The sequence below is a fragment of the Patagioenas fasciata genome, chromosome 11 (assembly GCF_037038585.1).
Source record: "Patagioenas fasciata isolate bPatFas1 chromosome 11, bPatFas1.hap1, whole genome shotgun sequence".
Taxonomy (NCBI): Eukaryota; Metazoa; Chordata; class Aves; order Columbiformes; family Columbidae; genus Patagioenas; species Patagioenas fasciata.
Genome location: NC_092530.1, coordinates 22,515,107 through 22,532,112, shown reverse-complemented (window position 1 = coordinate 22,532,112; position 17,006 = coordinate 22,515,107). Strand labels below are relative to the sequence as shown.

Sequence of the window (17,006 nt, the reverse complement as noted above, 5' to 3'; positions counted from 1 at the left end):
GGTCATGCCAATTGTTTCCATATTGGGGAATATCAGACGCAGCACTCTGCGTGGCAGGGTGGTTTGCTTTCACTGCCTCAATTAAAAATTAAAAATCCTCTGTCTCTGTTCTCTGGACATGAAGTGCTCGTGCAGCCACGCTGCTGCTGGCTCTGCTGTGGCAATTAGGCAGCTCAGGCTTCCCTTTTGTGTCTATGTCAGGAGAGAATGAGTGAAGGGTATGAGTAGTGCCTACTGCTTTAAAAAAAGAGCTTGGAGTAGCAATCACTTAATTTGAATAAAGCACTGAGATGAACATCCCCCAAAGGAGGCAACAGACTTGCGGCAGCTATATAAGTGCTAGGAGCCTATAGCAAAAGACCCAATAAAGAGGATGAAGGGAGAAAAAGGTCTTGGAAACAGATTTTAAGTCTTAAGGAGCTGCCACCTGTGCAGAACCACTGAAAAACAAAGGAGGTGCTTTGAGGAGCCGAGTAGTAAAGCAGTGCAGTGGTGTAACTCTTGTGGGGCACCTGCATCTTTTTGGGGGGCCTGATTAGGATAGCAGCACAGTACTCTCCGGCATTGGCACAGATGCACTAAAATACCCCAGCATCTCTGGTTTTGGGGGACTCTTTCCTGCCTGTTTGCTTCTAGGTTGAATACGTCTTCACGGACAAAACCGGGACCCTGACGGAGAACAGCATGGAGTTCATCGAGTGCTGCATTGACGGGCACAAGTACAAAGACTGCATTTCGGAGGTGGATGGCTTCTCTCAGACCGATGGACCCCTAAAATGTTATGGCAAAGCAGAAAAGGTAAGAAAACTGTGTGTTGATGACTGCCAGGGTTTTGTGGTCAGTTCTTGGGTGGGTAAATACAGCAGAAGCTGTGGGGGTGGTGTGTTTTGTTTAAAAACGTGCACACGCAAAAATCACATGCAAGCACTGCAAGGTGGGCTGGGTGCGCGGCACTAAGCTGGTACCGAGCCCTCCGTCCCTCCTGCCTAGAGCCGCGAGGAGCTGTTCCTGCGGGCGCTCTGCCTCTGCCACACCGTCCAGATCAAGGAAGCCGACCAGGTGGATGGGTTGATAGGACATCCAGAACGCAAATACACCTATATCTCCTCTTCCCCAGACGAAATTGCCTTGGTGAAAGGTGCAGAAAAGTAAGAATATAAGGATGCTGTGTGTTTTTTCTAATTCCCTGTTTCTGATGGGAGGGAGGTAAGGGTTATCTGAAGGTGAGGGCAGAGTTTCCTTTGCTGGAGCCCCCAAGACCATGTGTTTTAATCCCCAAGAAATGGAGACCAGTTACCATGTGCATATTGCAACCTAATAGCTTCCTTGGCATACAGCAGCAAAATGGATGTGTGACTTTTACCCAACTCCCATTGAATCCTGCCCAAGGTGCTTGAGATCAGGTTGGATGGGGCTTTGAGCAACCTGGTCTAGTGGAAGGTGTCCCTGCCCATGGCAGGGGAGTTGGGACTAGATGGTCTTTAAGGTCCCTTCCAATCCAAATCATCCTGTGATTTTGTGCTTTGCCATCCCCTAGGTTTTAGATGGAAGCTATTGCATCTGTATACTTGCTCATGGCTTGTAAATCCGCTGGAGACTCAGGGGACCATGTCCAGGGCCTCTGAATGTCTGTGCACTGCAATGCCCAGCTCTCCATGTCATGGCAGTGGTGCCAAAACATCGTAGCAGGCTCTACATGGAGCAAGCAAACATCTAGCTGAGATTTTTAGCTCCAGCTCACTAACTGCTCTGCAGTACAAGAACGTTGTTAACATACATGTGCCAATGGGTGTTTTCAATGTTGTTTTGTCCTTTTGTTTGTTGACAGGTATGGTTTCACTTTTCTAGGACTTCAGAATGATTTCATGAAAATACGAAACCAAAAGAACGAGACTGAAATGTAAGTGGCGTGGGGGCTGCCAAGAAACAGGGCCCTTCGTGCTGCACCAGCTCCTGCTCAGCTTAATTGTGTTGGGTCAACGTGGCCAAACTGGCAGGGTCAAAGCTGTTCTGCGATGGCTGTCAGACCATGCCACCCTACCCAAAAACTCCTCTCCTTTGTGCTCATAGCTCAGGGGACATCCAAGAATCACTGACCTAATCCCAGCCCTCCCTGAGAACTTCTCTTCACAAGCAAGTTTCACTTCTTACTCCCCTTAGGGGGAAACTTCTTATTTCAGTGCCAAGGCCAATGTTGCTGCCTGCTGAGCCCCTGCCTGGCCCGAGGCTCCGTGCATCAGTGGGTGAATGGAGCCAGCCCAGGCTCTAACCCAAAGTTTGACTTGTCTGCTGGGAGGTTTCACGTGTACGTCCACATCCTCAACCCCATGCACAAAGCAGCACTGGAATTTATTTTTTTTCACTCTGTTTTTTGTGCAGTTGCTGTAAAAAGTACATCGCTCAGTGGGTGCTTCCGCTTTTGAGGGTATATTGATTTCTGCAGCTCGTTGTTAGTGATTTTCTGTCTTAAATAGTTATTTTTCTTTTACCAAGACTAGCTTTGTTTTTTTAACAGGTACCAACTTCTCCATGTGTTGAACTTTGATCCTGTCCGTCGCCGTATGAGTGTCATTGTGAGAACTACCACGGGTACAGTTAAAATACATTTCTTGACTCCCATCCATGTGTGCACATGTGCAGAAATATAAAGCATGCCCTCTTTATTCCTGTAAGCCAGAGAGGCTAAGTGGTTGGGTTTTCTAAGCTGGTCTAATTAAATTCTCTACTGGGTCTGGTTGGGATAGAGTTAATTTTCTCCATAGCAGCCATTTTGGATGAGCAGCAGATAAGGGGAGGAGACAGGGATGGGGACAATGACCCATGGCTTGCTTCCTGCTTGCCGTGTTCCATCCTGGAAATACAAGTACAGGGGTTGATGTGAGACCTTCCCCTGGGTGGGATGGGTTTTCATGAGGATAGCAGACATAGAATTCAGAGGTCACCATCTTCAAATTTCAGTCCTGTAAGGTAGAGGATGCTGGTTTTTCTCTCTCTAAAAAGGTTACGAAGGCTTCTAAATAGGAAAAAATACATTGTTCTGTCCAGCCTGTTGCAGAAAACTTGCTCAGAGGCAGGTAGGGACACTCAAGGTCCCAGCCTGTGGTCAGACGAGGTTTTGCAAGGGCTAGTGTAAGGCCACTTCTGGTAGGCAGCTGGGCTTCTAGCAGTTCCTCCTTTAGTCCTGCCAGATTTTCTCCCTCTGCATCATTTGCTGGCTGTTGAAGCTGTTAGGTGTTTCTACAGCTTGTGAATGCTATAAACTATTTATAATTTACTTTTAGGAAAGTTGCTTCTCTTCTGTAAAGGAGCAGACTCCTCTATTTTTCCAAGGGTTCAGCAAGAAGAAATCCAGCAAACAAAGGTCCACGTGGACCGCAACGCTATGGTGAGCACATGGATGGAATCTGGCTGGCTCCTGAGGTCAGGAAAGCCTTATTCCAAAAATAGGGATGTGACCTTGCTTTGGAGGGAAGCGTTGAAAGTCTGAGTGTCGGTTCATATTGTTTTGAAGCCAAGCTTCTTTCCTTTTCTGATGCTTTGGCTTCCAACGTCTGTTTGATTTTTTTGATGTACTTATATGGTCTCCATCACAGTTGTGTCTGAGCATCTCTCAAGCAAGTTAAAAATAGAAATAACAATAGCAGGCTGTTTTCTCCAGTGGTAGAAGTGCCTGGTCCCAGTTGTGGGGACACCTGGTCCCCACCGACCCCGCTGGATGCACGCTCTTGGCTCTGGTCCTTCTTAATTCTTTCTACCATAATACATGCACATAACAAGCATAACTGTGGTTACTCTAATGGGAAGAAATTACTGTATAGAGACAGAGAACTGTTCTTTTGACTCAGGCCAACAAATCGTCATTGCCATCAGGGTCAATACTCTCAGCAAGCACTGATGGTGGAGAAAAGCACTAACCCTAAAGTGAGGAGCTGTAGAAAATCTGGTTTTAGGGCACTTGTCCACTTCATTATCTTTCCTTCCCCCTTCCAGGATGGTTACCGAACACTTTGTGTGGCATTCAAAGAACTAACTCAGAAGGAGTACAACAAAATTGACAAACAACTTAGTGAAGCTAAGATGGCTCTGCAAGACAGGGAGGAGAAGATGGCCAAGGTGTTTGAAGACACAGAAGCAGACATGCACTTGATCGGGGCGACTGCTGTAGAAGACAGGTAACGAGGTGACCACCACCACTGACACTGCAGTACCTGTGGTTTCTTCCTGATCTTGCATTGTGGAACTGAGCAGCCAGGCAGATGCTGGAAGTGTCCAGGGCAATTAATGACTCTGTGGCACAACCCATTACACAGTGCCCTAGTTGCTAAAATTGGCTGGTGTAGCAGGAATTAGGATTTGTTAATGAGACTACAGAAGTACTCACGCTTCTGGAGAGTGAACTAAGCAGGCAGCATTAATTTGCACATCAAAACAAATTCAGTTTTGCATGCAGTTATAGTAACTGCGTGTGTGAATTAAACTCTTGCTCTTGACTCCTAGATCTCACAGTATAAAACGGTATTATTTTTTTTTTTTTGGCTGCAAACAAAAATTTGGAATTGCTGACATCTAATCCTTATTCCTGTGGCAGCGGTTTCTCCAGCACGGGGAAAATCAATTAACTTCTCTTGAGCTGATATTTCCTACCTGCAAAATAAGTGTTGTATCGATAACGTGTGGGCCAACCTGAGAAGTGATGTTTTGGTGCTGCTTGCAGGCTGCAGGAGCAGTCGGCAGAGACGATCGAAGCTCTACATGCGGCTGGCATGAAGGTTTGGGTGCTGACGGGAGACAAGATGGAAACTGCCAAATCCACCTGCTACGCCTGCCGGCTCTTCCAGACCAGCACCGAGCTGCTGGAGCTCACAGTGAAAACCGTGGGCGAGAGCGAAAGGAAGGAGGATCGGCTCCATGAGCTGCTGATGGAGTACCATAAAAAGCTGATTCAGGATGTTCCCAAAAACCGGGGGGGCCTGAAGAGGTAAGTGAGCAAGAGAACCCAGCCTGTGCACATTTCATATGGGGGCGCAAAAATTATAGAGAAATAGGGACCATGTTGTGGCCCTGGGGACTGGCTGCTTGCAGATGCTGTGTCCGGCTCCTTCACTTTGCTCATCTGGTATTAGTTAGTTTTATCTTAATTACTGATTTCCCTGAGTGAAGGTCATGTGTTAAATCCAAGCTTTTAAGATTGCTAAGCCCCTCAAAAGGGATGGGAAGAAGATAAACACAAAAGCAATTTATTTTCCACTAAGATAATACAAGTGGCTAGATTGACTTTTTTTTTTGTTTATTTCAAATATGTTCCTTGTTGTGTCTCAGAAGCTGGACGTTGAGTCAAGAATACGGCCTGATTATAGATGGCTCGACACTGTCACTGATACTTAACCCTTCTCAGGACTTCAGTTCGAGTAATTACAAAAACATATTTCTACAAATCTGCTTGAAGTGTACTGCAGTCCTCTGCTGCCGGATGGCTCCTTTGCAGAAGGCACAGGTATTTCCTCTGCTTTCAACCATCTGAAGCACATCATTAGGTGATGTGATGCACTTTTAATCCGTTGACTGAGACTTGACCTGATCGTCTTAACCAGCTGGGACTTCTCCAGGCTGTGTGTAGGTCTCTGAGCTCCAGAGCGTGATGGAAACACCCCAGTTTTTCAAATCTGAATGCAAAACCTTTGTTTAATATGCTCGCAGGAAGCCACAAACCCAACCCAATTATAAACAAACAAAACCCTCTGTTTTCTTTTTTCCTTTCCAAATTCGTCAAGTGGAGTCCATGACTCCCCACACCAGCTGTTGGAATCTGTGTTTCTGCCCCACTTCCATGGGAGGTTTCCCACCCCCGAAACACCTGAGAGGTCCTGTCTTTGGGACAGTGGGCCTGGCAGAAGGGAAGGGTGGGATGACGCTGCTGCTGCTGCCTGGGATTTGTTTCCAAATACCATCCTTCAGCAGCTGGATCTTGGCTTTTGCTCTGGTTGGTGACTGCCAAGGAAGTAATGAGGGGTTTTATTAATCTGAACTCTCCAGGTGTTATTTGGCTGCTGTAGGACCCTCATTGCATGACCTGGAGGGGCTTTTGCAGGTGGGGCAGTTGAGGGATTCTCTGGAGGTTTTTTAACTGATTTCTGATTTTTAACTGGTTTCTGCTGCTATCCTTTCTTTTTAAAACTTTTTAGATTGTGCGAATGGTGAAGAACACAAAAGGGAGCCCGATAACACTCTCCATAGGGGATGGTGCAAATGATGTTAGTATGATTTTGGAAGCACATGTTGGAATAGGTGAGACTCCCGGTAACACCCGTCCGACACCTAAGACCTGTTGCTGGGGTTCACTGTTGAGGCGCAGTCGTTATTTCTGATTGCACGTGTATAGACTGATCCCACTGAAAAATGCAGAAAGTCCGCTGTTGCTCTCTTTGGAGCCGGGGTTTGACTCCAGATAAGTGGTTGGCCTCCTCACTTACTGCCTTTGAAAATACCAGTCTCTGTGATAAACTGCACATCATGTTCAAAAGCTCTATGGACAAATTCAAGATGGCAAAGATTGCTTGCGGGTCAGAAAGAAAAAAAGGCATAAGTAGCAAACTGATGGGTGATTACTGGTGGTTGTTGCAAAGGCAAAGCAATGAAAATATTGGACCTCATTAGGGCTAACTGGTTGCAGCTTCTGGTAATGCAACTCTGGGGATGCACATGTGTTTCCCAAGGGCTGATGCTCAGTTATGTTGTGTCTGCCCTGTCCATATGACTGGCATCAGGCTGGAAACTATCCTCTGTGCAGACTGGTGTCAGAGATAGGGGAGATACTGGAGACTTTTTTAGTACCACTAAAGAAGGGTCAATGGAAGAGAAAGGGCAGCCTCTTTATTTGGTGCCCTCTAATGAATGGCGTCACAGTGCCGTTCATTTGGATGTGGTTTGTGAGTGAACAAAACTGTCTTGTCTTGAGCTCAGCTCTGCAGGGATGTCCCAGGCGGCTGAGCATCTGCAAGGAAATAACTGGGCTGTGTTAGATGCGGGCAAGCCCGTGGGGAAACCAATTCCTTATCTTTTTGTCAGGTTTGCTTAGATACCCTTCACCACACTCTTACATCGGAACTCAGACAGTAACCTAAATATAGCTTAAAAACCCCAGAGGCTGGTCTGATTGTTACGGAGCCCAAACCACGGCGAGTGTTGCAGCACGTTAGTGTTTTGCTATCCTGGGACATTCAAAAGGGAAACATGGCTTTTGTCATGTCTTGGGATGCTGGGTGATGTGAACAAATCTAGTGGGCAGCATCGGTCTGAATTCCAGTCCCTTAGGGATTAACCCCTTGCCACGCTTCTGTCTGCAGGTATAAAAGGCAAAGAAGGACGACAGGCTTCCAGAAACAGCGACTATGCTGTGCCAAAGTTTAAACATTTAAGAAAATTGCTACTAGCACATGGGCATTTATATTATGTGAGAATAGCACACCTTGTACAGTATTTCTTCTATAAGGTAAGGATGTGTGTGCAGCATATTTCTTTGTTTATACTATGGGTTTCTTTGAAAAAATAGTAAACAGGAAAAAAACCGTATAGGTTATTCTGTAGCTCTGTTTTCCTTCCCTGCAAGAGGCTGTGTCTGTCAGTTGAAGCAGTGCTTACAGGGGAACGTGAGCATGACTTTCTTTTAGTGTCCTCTGCAGATACTAACTGCTCAATGGGTTAGTTATGTGCTTGGTAGACAACAGTGCCCTAACTTGTCTGATACTGTGATATGTATGATGACAGGAGAAATTATTTGGATTTAGACTGAGAAGTCAAGCCCTTCCCTGCTAACCATTTGTCTTTTGTTTTCCTAGAACCTTTGCTTCATTTTACCACAGTTTTTATACCAGTTCTTCTGTGGATTCTCACAGCAGGTAACTTCCAGGAATGTCTGTAAAGGCAGGATAAAAAGCAAGAGGCACAATGAGGCTTCCTATCAGAGACTTGGCTTTTGGCATCCTGTCCCTTCCTCATCTCGCTGTAGAGGACAGTAGGAACAAACCTTATTGCTCAGCACCAAATCTAGAGCATAATACTTTTGAGATATATAACTGAGAGGAATGTGAACACAGATAGACACCTTCCTAACATAACAAGAGAGGAGTTTAGCTGGTTTGTCAGTACCTAATTTTGCCACTTCTCCTTCTCTTAAGAGAAAAACTTCCTCATCTTTTCTCCTCTGCTACATTTCCCCGCATTAAAGGTGTCTCTCTAAAGGAAGAACAGTTTGTTCTTATATGACAGCCTTTGAAAAAAGACACATGACAAGTCTCACCAGAGCCTTGCTTAGTCCAAGTGAGCATCAGGGCAGATCCATGTGGCCAGTGGACTCACGTGCTTGGAGACAAGAGCTTTGACTTTTGTGTCAACTTCATGGGCTTTTTTGTCTGTTTGGGCTCGAAAGTAGCAGTAAGCAAGAGTAAATGATAGGAGAGAATTCTCTGCTTGTCTTAAAAAAAAAAGAAAAGCCATAGTTCCTCTAAAACAGTCTAGAGAGTCACAGGAGACATCAAGTATATTAATAGAAATAGCAGCACAAGAGCAGCTACAGAGAAGCTGTGGTAAGGGCTGTTTAATCCCATTTTTCTGGAGATGAGACCAGCCAGTTACAACACTTCCCAGTGGAGGGAGCGGGGCCCCAGCCACACAGTCTGCAGGTGCCTTGTCTGCCCAGCATCGCACAGAGTGTGACCCTATCAGATGAAACTGTCCTGTGTGCCTATGACAGAGGGATAAATCTGTAGGCTATGTACAGAGACAAGGGCTGGAAAGTTTTAATCTCTTTGTAGGGAGAGTTTTCAAGTGGGATTTATGTCTCATATTTACCCCTTCTTCCTTTTTTAAGCCACTGTACGATGCTGCTTATCTGACCATGTACAACATCTGCTTCACGTCGCTGCCGATCCTGGCATACAGCCTCCTGGAGCAGCACATCACCATCGACAGGCTGACTGCAGATCCACAGCTGTATATGTAAGTACCGCTGGGCTGGATAAGCCTCTGCACAAGTTAGTTAATCACGGTTTAAGTTGTTGGCGCAGGAGTGTGAGCAGATGAACCTGGCCTGTGTTGGTGATGGGGTCACTGAACTGCAGGAAACGCTGTTTCTGTCCCTGCTGGCTCTGCTGCTTCTGCAATAGTGCTGAGCAATGTCCTGTTGACTGCCTATTTCTACTTATTTATGCTCTTTAACAGTATCTGGTCTAGCACATTGCACTGCTGTGTCTCTATAAAAAATAAACTGTAGGTGGAATTCTTCATCTCTAAGAAAAATCAAGCTGCGAGTGTGGCCAGACCATTCATTCGCTTTAACTTTGAGGCAGGCAGTGGGAGCCAAGCGTATGATAGAGCATGTAATGGATGGAGGGGAGGTCTAGCTTACAGGAGTGAAAAAGATCCATTCTTTTTCAGAAAGACAAATGTTTCTGAAGCCCAGCTTGGACAGGTAGTTTCTCAGCTTGTCTAAATGGATATCCTCACCCAGACTGCCCCTCCACAGGCTTAATCCCCACATCAGAGCTTGTTACAGGGCAACTCTGCTCTTCTATCAACGTGCTTAGACTTTTCTGCCATGTTGCCCAGGAAAAGGACAGTTTAAGAGCAGACTGTCTCTTTCTGCTTTGCTGGTTGCTTTCTCTCCTTCCTTGGTTAGAACGGGGAGAGGCTTCAACCTCCCCTGAGAACCAAGATGCTGCCCATCTCCCTCCCACCTCTGCCCACGCACACGTGCAAATCAGCAAATGCAACAAGGGCTGTAAGGCTGGGGAGGGGGCATAGGTGCTTTTGAACCAAGTACTCAGAGTCGTGATTGATTAGATCTCTGTGTTCCTCCAATCGTATGGCAAAATGCCATCACGTGTACTTTTAAATAAATTGCTAACTGAATATCATGTGGCATAGACCAATAACAACGGGCCCCTGTGCATTCACCTGGGAGCTGCCTGATCTTCGGGGCCTGTCTGTTGAGGGAAAAACAGATTAAATGTGCAGGCAGATAGCTTTAGTTTGAATATTCATGACTGTGCGTGCGCTGCTGAATGCAGAACGGCCGCTGCGCCTCTGCGTGCAGTGCTGAGTTGCTGCAGTGCAGATCTCTGGTCTGAGGCGCTGTGAAAAGCCTGTTTACGGTGAACGCTGCAGGACATCATTGTGAACGCAGAACGACTCACACTGAGGAAGTTGGTTGTATTTTCTCTCCTTGCAGTAAAAGCCACAGTCTGGTTTATCTGTGCTGCTTACTCATACCCAAATTGCAGTATGTTAGAGCATTGTCATGGCATCATCATGCAAAGGATTCAGTACAGTTTTGTTCTGGAAACTGAAATTATAGGACCCCAGCAGCAAGCCAGTTTGCAAGGCGCATCTTGCTGAAAACAAATGTGTTACTTTTATAGGAAGAAAAATGATACAAGAATGAGGATTTTTTGATTTTGCCATAAACGTGCTTTTATCCCCCATCAATCTTCAGATTTTAAAGAAAGATTATGATGCAGGAAACTTTTTTAACTCCTTCCTGCCCTGATGGTCACTCTGCACCCCCTGGGGTTTGTGGGTGATCCATGCAGAGCTCTGCCTGCAGCGCATCCCGCTGCTGCTGCCTCTGTGCCAGATCTCATCCTATATTCAGCCCAGAGCCTCCTGCTACAACTCCCGTGTTAAAAACACCCACTGTACAATTCAGGAGGTTATTTTCAGCCTGTGCAGAAAAATAGTGCTTCCAGGAATGGGACTTTTTGCAGAGCTTTTTTTTAACGAGAGTTTATGCATTCAATAAAAAGAGGGAAACAATCTGTGGATCTGCTGCATCCTCTGCGGCTGCTCTTTAGCACTGCCCTGGTTTTAAAATTCATCAGTTAATGTCAGATCAGGCAGTGCAGGGGCTGCGGGAGAGGCCAGGACAGCGCTCCAGCTCTTCACTTTGGGCTGCCTTGGGTTCTAATCCAAGTTACTGAGAGGAGAAGGACAAAATAAATGAAGATCCTGAACCTCTTATGTATTCAAAGAGAGACTGTATGATGCCCTCAGACACATGGTGTGAACTGTGGGGTTGTCCTGTGCAGGGGAAGGAGTTGGACTTGATGATCCTGGTTGGTCCCTTCCAGTTCAGGACATTCCGTGATTCTCATGGCCAGCAGCTGCGTATGCCAAATGTTTTTTATGTCCCATATGCTATCAGATATTTATGTGGTTTACATCCTTGTCTCCTACAGCCAGGGCTTGCTTCAGAGCCCGTTGTTCACCTGGCTGCAAGGGGCTTTGCAGTGCATCCTAAACGTGATGGTGATGTCCTTGTTACTCCATCTCTTGGCAGGAAGGTTTCAGATAATGCGATGCTGCAGTGGAGGCCGTTCCTGTACTGGACCTTTCTGGGCGCCTTTGAAGGACTCGTGTTTTTCTTTGGGGCTTATTTTCTTTTTCAAAATTCATCGTTGGAAGATAACGGAAAGGTAACAGTAACAGAAAAAAAAAGATGGGTGTTTCTGTTGCGCACTGCCTCTTTTATATACCTGGCAGGGAATATCTACATGCTTAATCTGTGTGGTGTGTCTTGAGTCTTGTCTGATGGTGTAGCCTTGCTTATGGTGTGATTCTGCAGCAAATGCTTGAAATAAAACATTTTCCAAATCGCCATGGAAACAGGGCAGAGCTGGTTATACTCACTAGGTAAAATAACTAGTCTTATACCCAGCTTTATTCCAACCCAGTGAGCTTTGCACAGTGCTCTTCCACTCTTCCGTGTGGCCCAGGCGTTGGCCCAGGGCAGGAGCAGTGTCTGTCCTTCCCACCAGCGTGCCCCGGGAAATTTGGCTTGTGTTCAGAAGGTTACAAGCAACTGCATTAACGCACCTTGATAGGATGCTGCTTGTTTGCTGAACCATGGTGCAGGGCTGCCTGTGTGGGGCGTCTGCTCTGGGATGTGGTTACAGCCGCCCTCCTCCCTTTGCAGGGGGATCAGGCTGGTGCTGGACTTTTGCATTTGAATTTTTTTTCCCTTTTTTCTTTCTTTCTTTTTGCTGGTTCACAGAGGACAGTGCAAAGCGTTAGTGCAGTGTGGCTGCCACTTGTTGTGGTCTGGGCTGTCTCAGGACCATTTCCCCAAGGGAGTATGCAGCGTGTTGTCAGGTCTTGGCTGATGGAAAACTTCTTTACACCATCACCTGTGACCCTTAAAAATCCCTTAGCTTTTCTTAGCAGCTAACGCATGGAGAAAAGCTGATGAAATTTATGGGTGTATTTGCATATGTTGCATCAATGCCAACGTTTATGTCCTCAGCTGTAAGTAGTCAAGCCCCTGAATTGTAGATTCAGTGCTTTTCGGTATTTATAACCATTCTAGTTGTATTTGATTAGAACACGAAGCACTGATGTGTTCTGCAAATGCCTTGAGAGGTCAAGTCTATGTGGCACTAAAATAAGATCTGTGGTTATGTCGTTTTGTAAATACTTTATGCCTGTAAGAACTGCTACCAGCAATTGTTCATAATATCCATGTATGTTTGACTCCTTTTTCGCTCCTATTGACTTTAATTTTTTGAAAACTTTTACATTTCACTTTCTGTTTTAATGTATGCATTCAGATCTTGACAGCCTTTGGTAAGCATCCCTCCCATTCATCGCCATCATTTGGATTTATACACAGTATCTGCTTTTCTTTGTCATGCGTAGTCTCTAGTATCTGCAAACCAAACCAGATGGAAAAACACCCATTAGTGCCTTCTGCAAATGGGACTAAAACGCGATGATGAGCAGAAGTGTTGTGAGAAAGCAGAAACTGAGTTAAATTACCAAGAAATCATGAAATACAGGTGGTCCAATGACTTGTATCCTCGATCGACATTGCTGTTAGTAGAAGGTTGTACCTGTCACCGTCCCAGCTCTGGGTCACCTGTCTGTGTGGCACTGCATGGCACAGGGTAGCGTAATGTCCCCCGTAGCAGTTGCTCCATCCCATCCCTCCTCTCCGGTCCCTGCTTGCTCCCCTCTCCTCGTCGTTTCTGTGCCTCTCCAAGGAAAAGGACAGAGACACCTGCGGCAATATAACATGTTTTTCAGGTTTTTGGGAACTGGACCTTTGGGACAATTGTTTTCACTGTGCTGGTGTTCACCGTCACTCTGAAGGTTTGGATCTTCCTTTCTTTTTCAGTCACTTATTTTCACAGTCATTTTCCATTGCATGTGTGTGTGCTGTAAAATCATGCAATAAATGTGCTGAAGGTGAGGTTTCTATTGAGTATATTTCACACCACACTTAAGTCTTCTTCCATAGAGGCAGAACTTGCTTATTGACTGTTGTCCTGTGTATAAGTCTGTGGTCTGTATTCCTCGGCTGTGCTGGTCTGTAAGTGTTTAAGTTTTGGTTAAATTATTTTCCTATTTTTTGCCTTATTTGGAGAACTCCAGTTGGTTATGGTTGACTTTTTCCCATGCTTTCACTCCTTGGCATTCAGTCCTAGCAAGCAGAGGGGAACAACAGAGCAAGTGAGGTTGCCCACCTTGTTTCAGACACCAGCAAGCACCAGGGGATCACAAAAGCACATCTGTCAAATAATAATAGCAAATCTGCTTTGTTCCACAGAGCTTTCCAGAACAAACAATATGTATAAGACCTCACAAAAGGTCTTTTATGTTTGGTGCAGGACAGCAGGTGGTGGCAGGAGGCAATTACAGTCCCTGTAACCTTTAGGCTTTTCTCTCCTGCAGCATCAAAGGTTGCATCAATTAGAAACTCACTGTTTCCCTGTTGGCTTTGTGCCAATCTGTAGATACTGAAAATATTTTCCCTGGTGCACATATGCAGAGGTAGCTGTTTGGAGAACCTTCAGCTTTACTGTGAAAGCAGTCTGAAATTTCATATAGATACAATCAAGTACGCTCTGTGTCTAATATCTGTTCTATCTCTATTTTTTTTATTCACACAGCTAGCATTAGATACCCGATTCTGGACGTGGATGAACCACTTTGTGATTTGGGGCTCCCTTGCCTTCTATGTGTTTTTCTCATTCTTTTGGGGAGGAGTCATTTGGCAAGTATCTTTTCTTCTTTCCACGGTGCTTTATTGGGGGGATGACTTTGACTTTGCGGGGGATGTGGCTGCAGCATCCCCTTTCCAGAGATTTACAGAGGGTGGGTGTATGCAACCAGGCTCCTTTTTCTACCAAAGAGATACCCTAAAAGCAGATAATGCCCTGGTCGCCAACCAGGTGCTCGGCTTTGGCAAAGAGGTGGTTTGCTTTTCTTCTGCCCTTGAGGGCATTTCTGGTGCTGAGGTTCTTGTCTTCATTGGGAGGTTCTGGGGTAAATATTTCAGGATCTGTTTCTCTATGTGAATGAGAAAGAAAGGACAAATTGATGGTGGAAAGAAGCCCAATGATACGGAGGGAAAGAAAAGATGAGTCAGATGCAGAGCAAGAGGACCCGGCACTCTGGGGAGCTTAAGGTGGAGAAATAGGCGGGAGGAAGTGCAGATCCTGCTACTGAAATCGTGGAGATGAGCAGGAGAATAAATTCTCATTGATTTGAGTGCAATCAGGATTTTAGACTTAGTGTCTTACAAAAGCAGGCAAGCAATAGTACATTACAAATATTATTAGTTTTCTATTTCCCATACTGGAGTAGATGTTCATGTTGACTTTCCCAGTTTCTCCTATTTTACACCTTAGCTTTCCCAGGGCTAGTGCCATGGGTTATTGGCTAATCCTTGACCCAGCAGCCTGCTAATAAGGGTATGGAACTGATTTAAATATTTTAATTGGGAGCCACAGGGTTTGTTTAACTCTTCAGCATTCCTAACCAGCAGATTCAGATCTGCAGTCTGGCCAGATCTCTGTGCTGAAATATGTGAGTTTTCTCCTGGTGTGTTGAACTTGCCTAGCTCAATATTTTTGAGTTAATGCTAAGCAACAGCTGCTTTGGTATCCTTGTGGTTAGTTAGTGATTAGGCATTTTTTTGCAAGCATCTGTCGGTTCCCCTCCATTATCAAGGGAGAAAGACGCAAGTTACCTATTGGGTCTGAGTCTCTGGATTTCCACCAGCAAGAGCAAACCAAGAGCTATAGCAAAGTCCAGAGCTGAAATAAAGTTATCTGATTTTTGACAAGGAGAATAATCTATCTTTTAGTGATAGTAGTAAAACTGGTGATAGTAGCAAAATTCAAACCCCTCCCCAGCCTGAAATGAAATAGATGTGGAAGATGCAAAATACATTCTGTCAGGTGACAGGGCAGTCCCTCAGAACTAGCGCAGCTGAAGGCAAGAGATGCACTGGGAGAAGGGTGGACAGTGTCTTTCTGCACAGGCTGTGTCCATCTCAAAGGGAGGTGTTACTGCAAGTGGTTTGATCTGAATCTGCCTTTGATTCTGTCAATTTCCTTGGGAAATTTGTGTTAACCAGAATTTGTGTTCTTTCTTTTTCAGGCCTTTCTTGAAGCAGCAAAGAATGTATTTTGTATTTGCCCATATGCTGACTTCTGTTTCCACATGGCTGGCAATAATTCTCCTGATTTTTATCAGCCTTTTCCCAGAAATTCTTCTAATAGTTTTAAAAAATATAAAAGAGAAAAATCATCAGGTAAGGAACAAGATGATGTATCGTGCAGTATTTTTAGGAAGACCGCTCTTACTTTAAAGCACCAGATGAACCTGTAACAGTGCTGTGTACTGTTCACATCTCAAGAAGGGTTTCTAGAGTCTCATCTTGCTCTTTCACATGCCAGAAATGTCAAGAAGCTCATCTAAAAATACTGCCTAGATCTGTAGCAAGGAGAGACTCAACCCATGCCTTTCCTTAGTTGCTTTCACACAATGGAAACCTGCCGTCTCTTATGAAAGTACCGTAACCCTTTTCCAACCTGAACTGATCATCAAACCCCCATATTGTGTCCTGAAAAAAGAGCTACTTGTTTTTATGTCGAAGAACATGTCCATGACATTCCCCTTGCATATGTTCTCCAGGTGGTGGTGCAGGGGGAACAGGGTCAGATTTTCGCACATCTGCCCGCCCCCCTTCAAAACTGAGGGCTCGTTCCATGGGGTTAGCCTGTGGTGTCCAGCTCTCCTTGAAAGTGAACTGATTTATTAACAGCTTTAGAGGAGGAGGGCTTGTTTTAGAATTGTCAACCATCTCCTAAAAGTTTTCATCATCACTTCTGCAAATGGTGAATGCCAGCACTGCTGGGCTCACAACTCTCACTGTGCTGAGACCTTTCCACCACCTCTTCTCTCTGCATGCCCAGAGGTGTCAACCATCCCCAGATGGTCCCTGCAGCCCTGTTTCCCCCCAGCCAGCCCCTGCTCACCCCCTCCTTGCTCCTCAACCCCCTCTCGCAGCCGCTTTTCCTCCTGCAGCATCAGCAAGTCCTGCCCGGGGGCAGCACCTGGTGTGTCACCCACCAGCCTTGGCTTCTTGCCATCGGGTTTGCGTGTCCTTAGGCAGTGGTAGAACTCAGCCCAAGGGATGTGGTCACCCCCTTGCTGCCGCCCAGCGTGTGCTGGTGGAGTGGGTTTGGCTGCAGGTTTTGACTGGTGCAGAGGTGGCTCCTGCCCTGCCAGCTGTACCAGACCAGCACCCTGGTACTGGCAAACTGGTCCCAGCTGGTCATGACTGTGTCCCAGGAGACCATGGGCTGACCTTCCCAATACTGAGGTTCAGAACAGGCTTTTCTCCTTGAAGCTGTTGTATCCTGTGAGGTTTCAGTGCATTTTCCTCACCTGGGCTGACTTCTTATCTTTGGCCAGTTGAAAAATTATATTTATCTCAATTTAAAAATATATACATATCCAATGAAATAATAAAGGGTTGCCCTTCCTGTAACATTTGAAGTACAAGTTTGGTGCAGTATCAGTGAAATAAAACACATATCTGCAAGACAGAAAAAAAGCCCCACCACCAACCCTAAACCATGTAAGTTGAAAGCAACAGAGGTGGTAAAAGATGTATGGTTGAATTCTTTGATCCCCCATGGGATTTCTTCCAATTAAGTATGATT

At 45.6% G+C, this 17,006-nt stretch overlaps 1 protein-coding gene across 1 annotated transcript in view; it reads left to right on the top strand.

The window, feature by feature from the left end:
• Positions 1-17,006, top strand: part of ATP11C (ATPase phospholipid transporting 11C) — a 42,330-nt gene that overhangs the window by 18,515 nt on the left and 6,809 nt on the right. Inside the window, 16 exon segments of the mRNA XM_071813572.1 lie at positions 637-798; positions 991-1,148; positions 1,829-1,900; positions 2,516-2,589; positions 3,282-3,385; positions 3,991-4,172; positions 4,715-4,978; positions 5,320-5,494; positions 6,183-6,285; positions 7,344-7,489; positions 7,836-7,895; positions 8,867-8,994; positions 11,333-11,468; positions 13,075-13,140; positions 13,941-14,044; positions 15,436-15,589. Of these exon segments, the coding sequence (XP_071669673.1) occupies positions 637-798; positions 991-1,148; positions 1,829-1,900; positions 2,516-2,589; positions 3,282-3,385; positions 3,991-4,172; positions 4,715-4,978; positions 5,320-5,494; positions 6,183-6,285; positions 7,344-7,489; positions 7,836-7,895; positions 8,867-8,994; positions 11,333-11,468; positions 13,075-13,140; positions 13,941-14,044; positions 15,436-15,589 (2,088 nt within the window).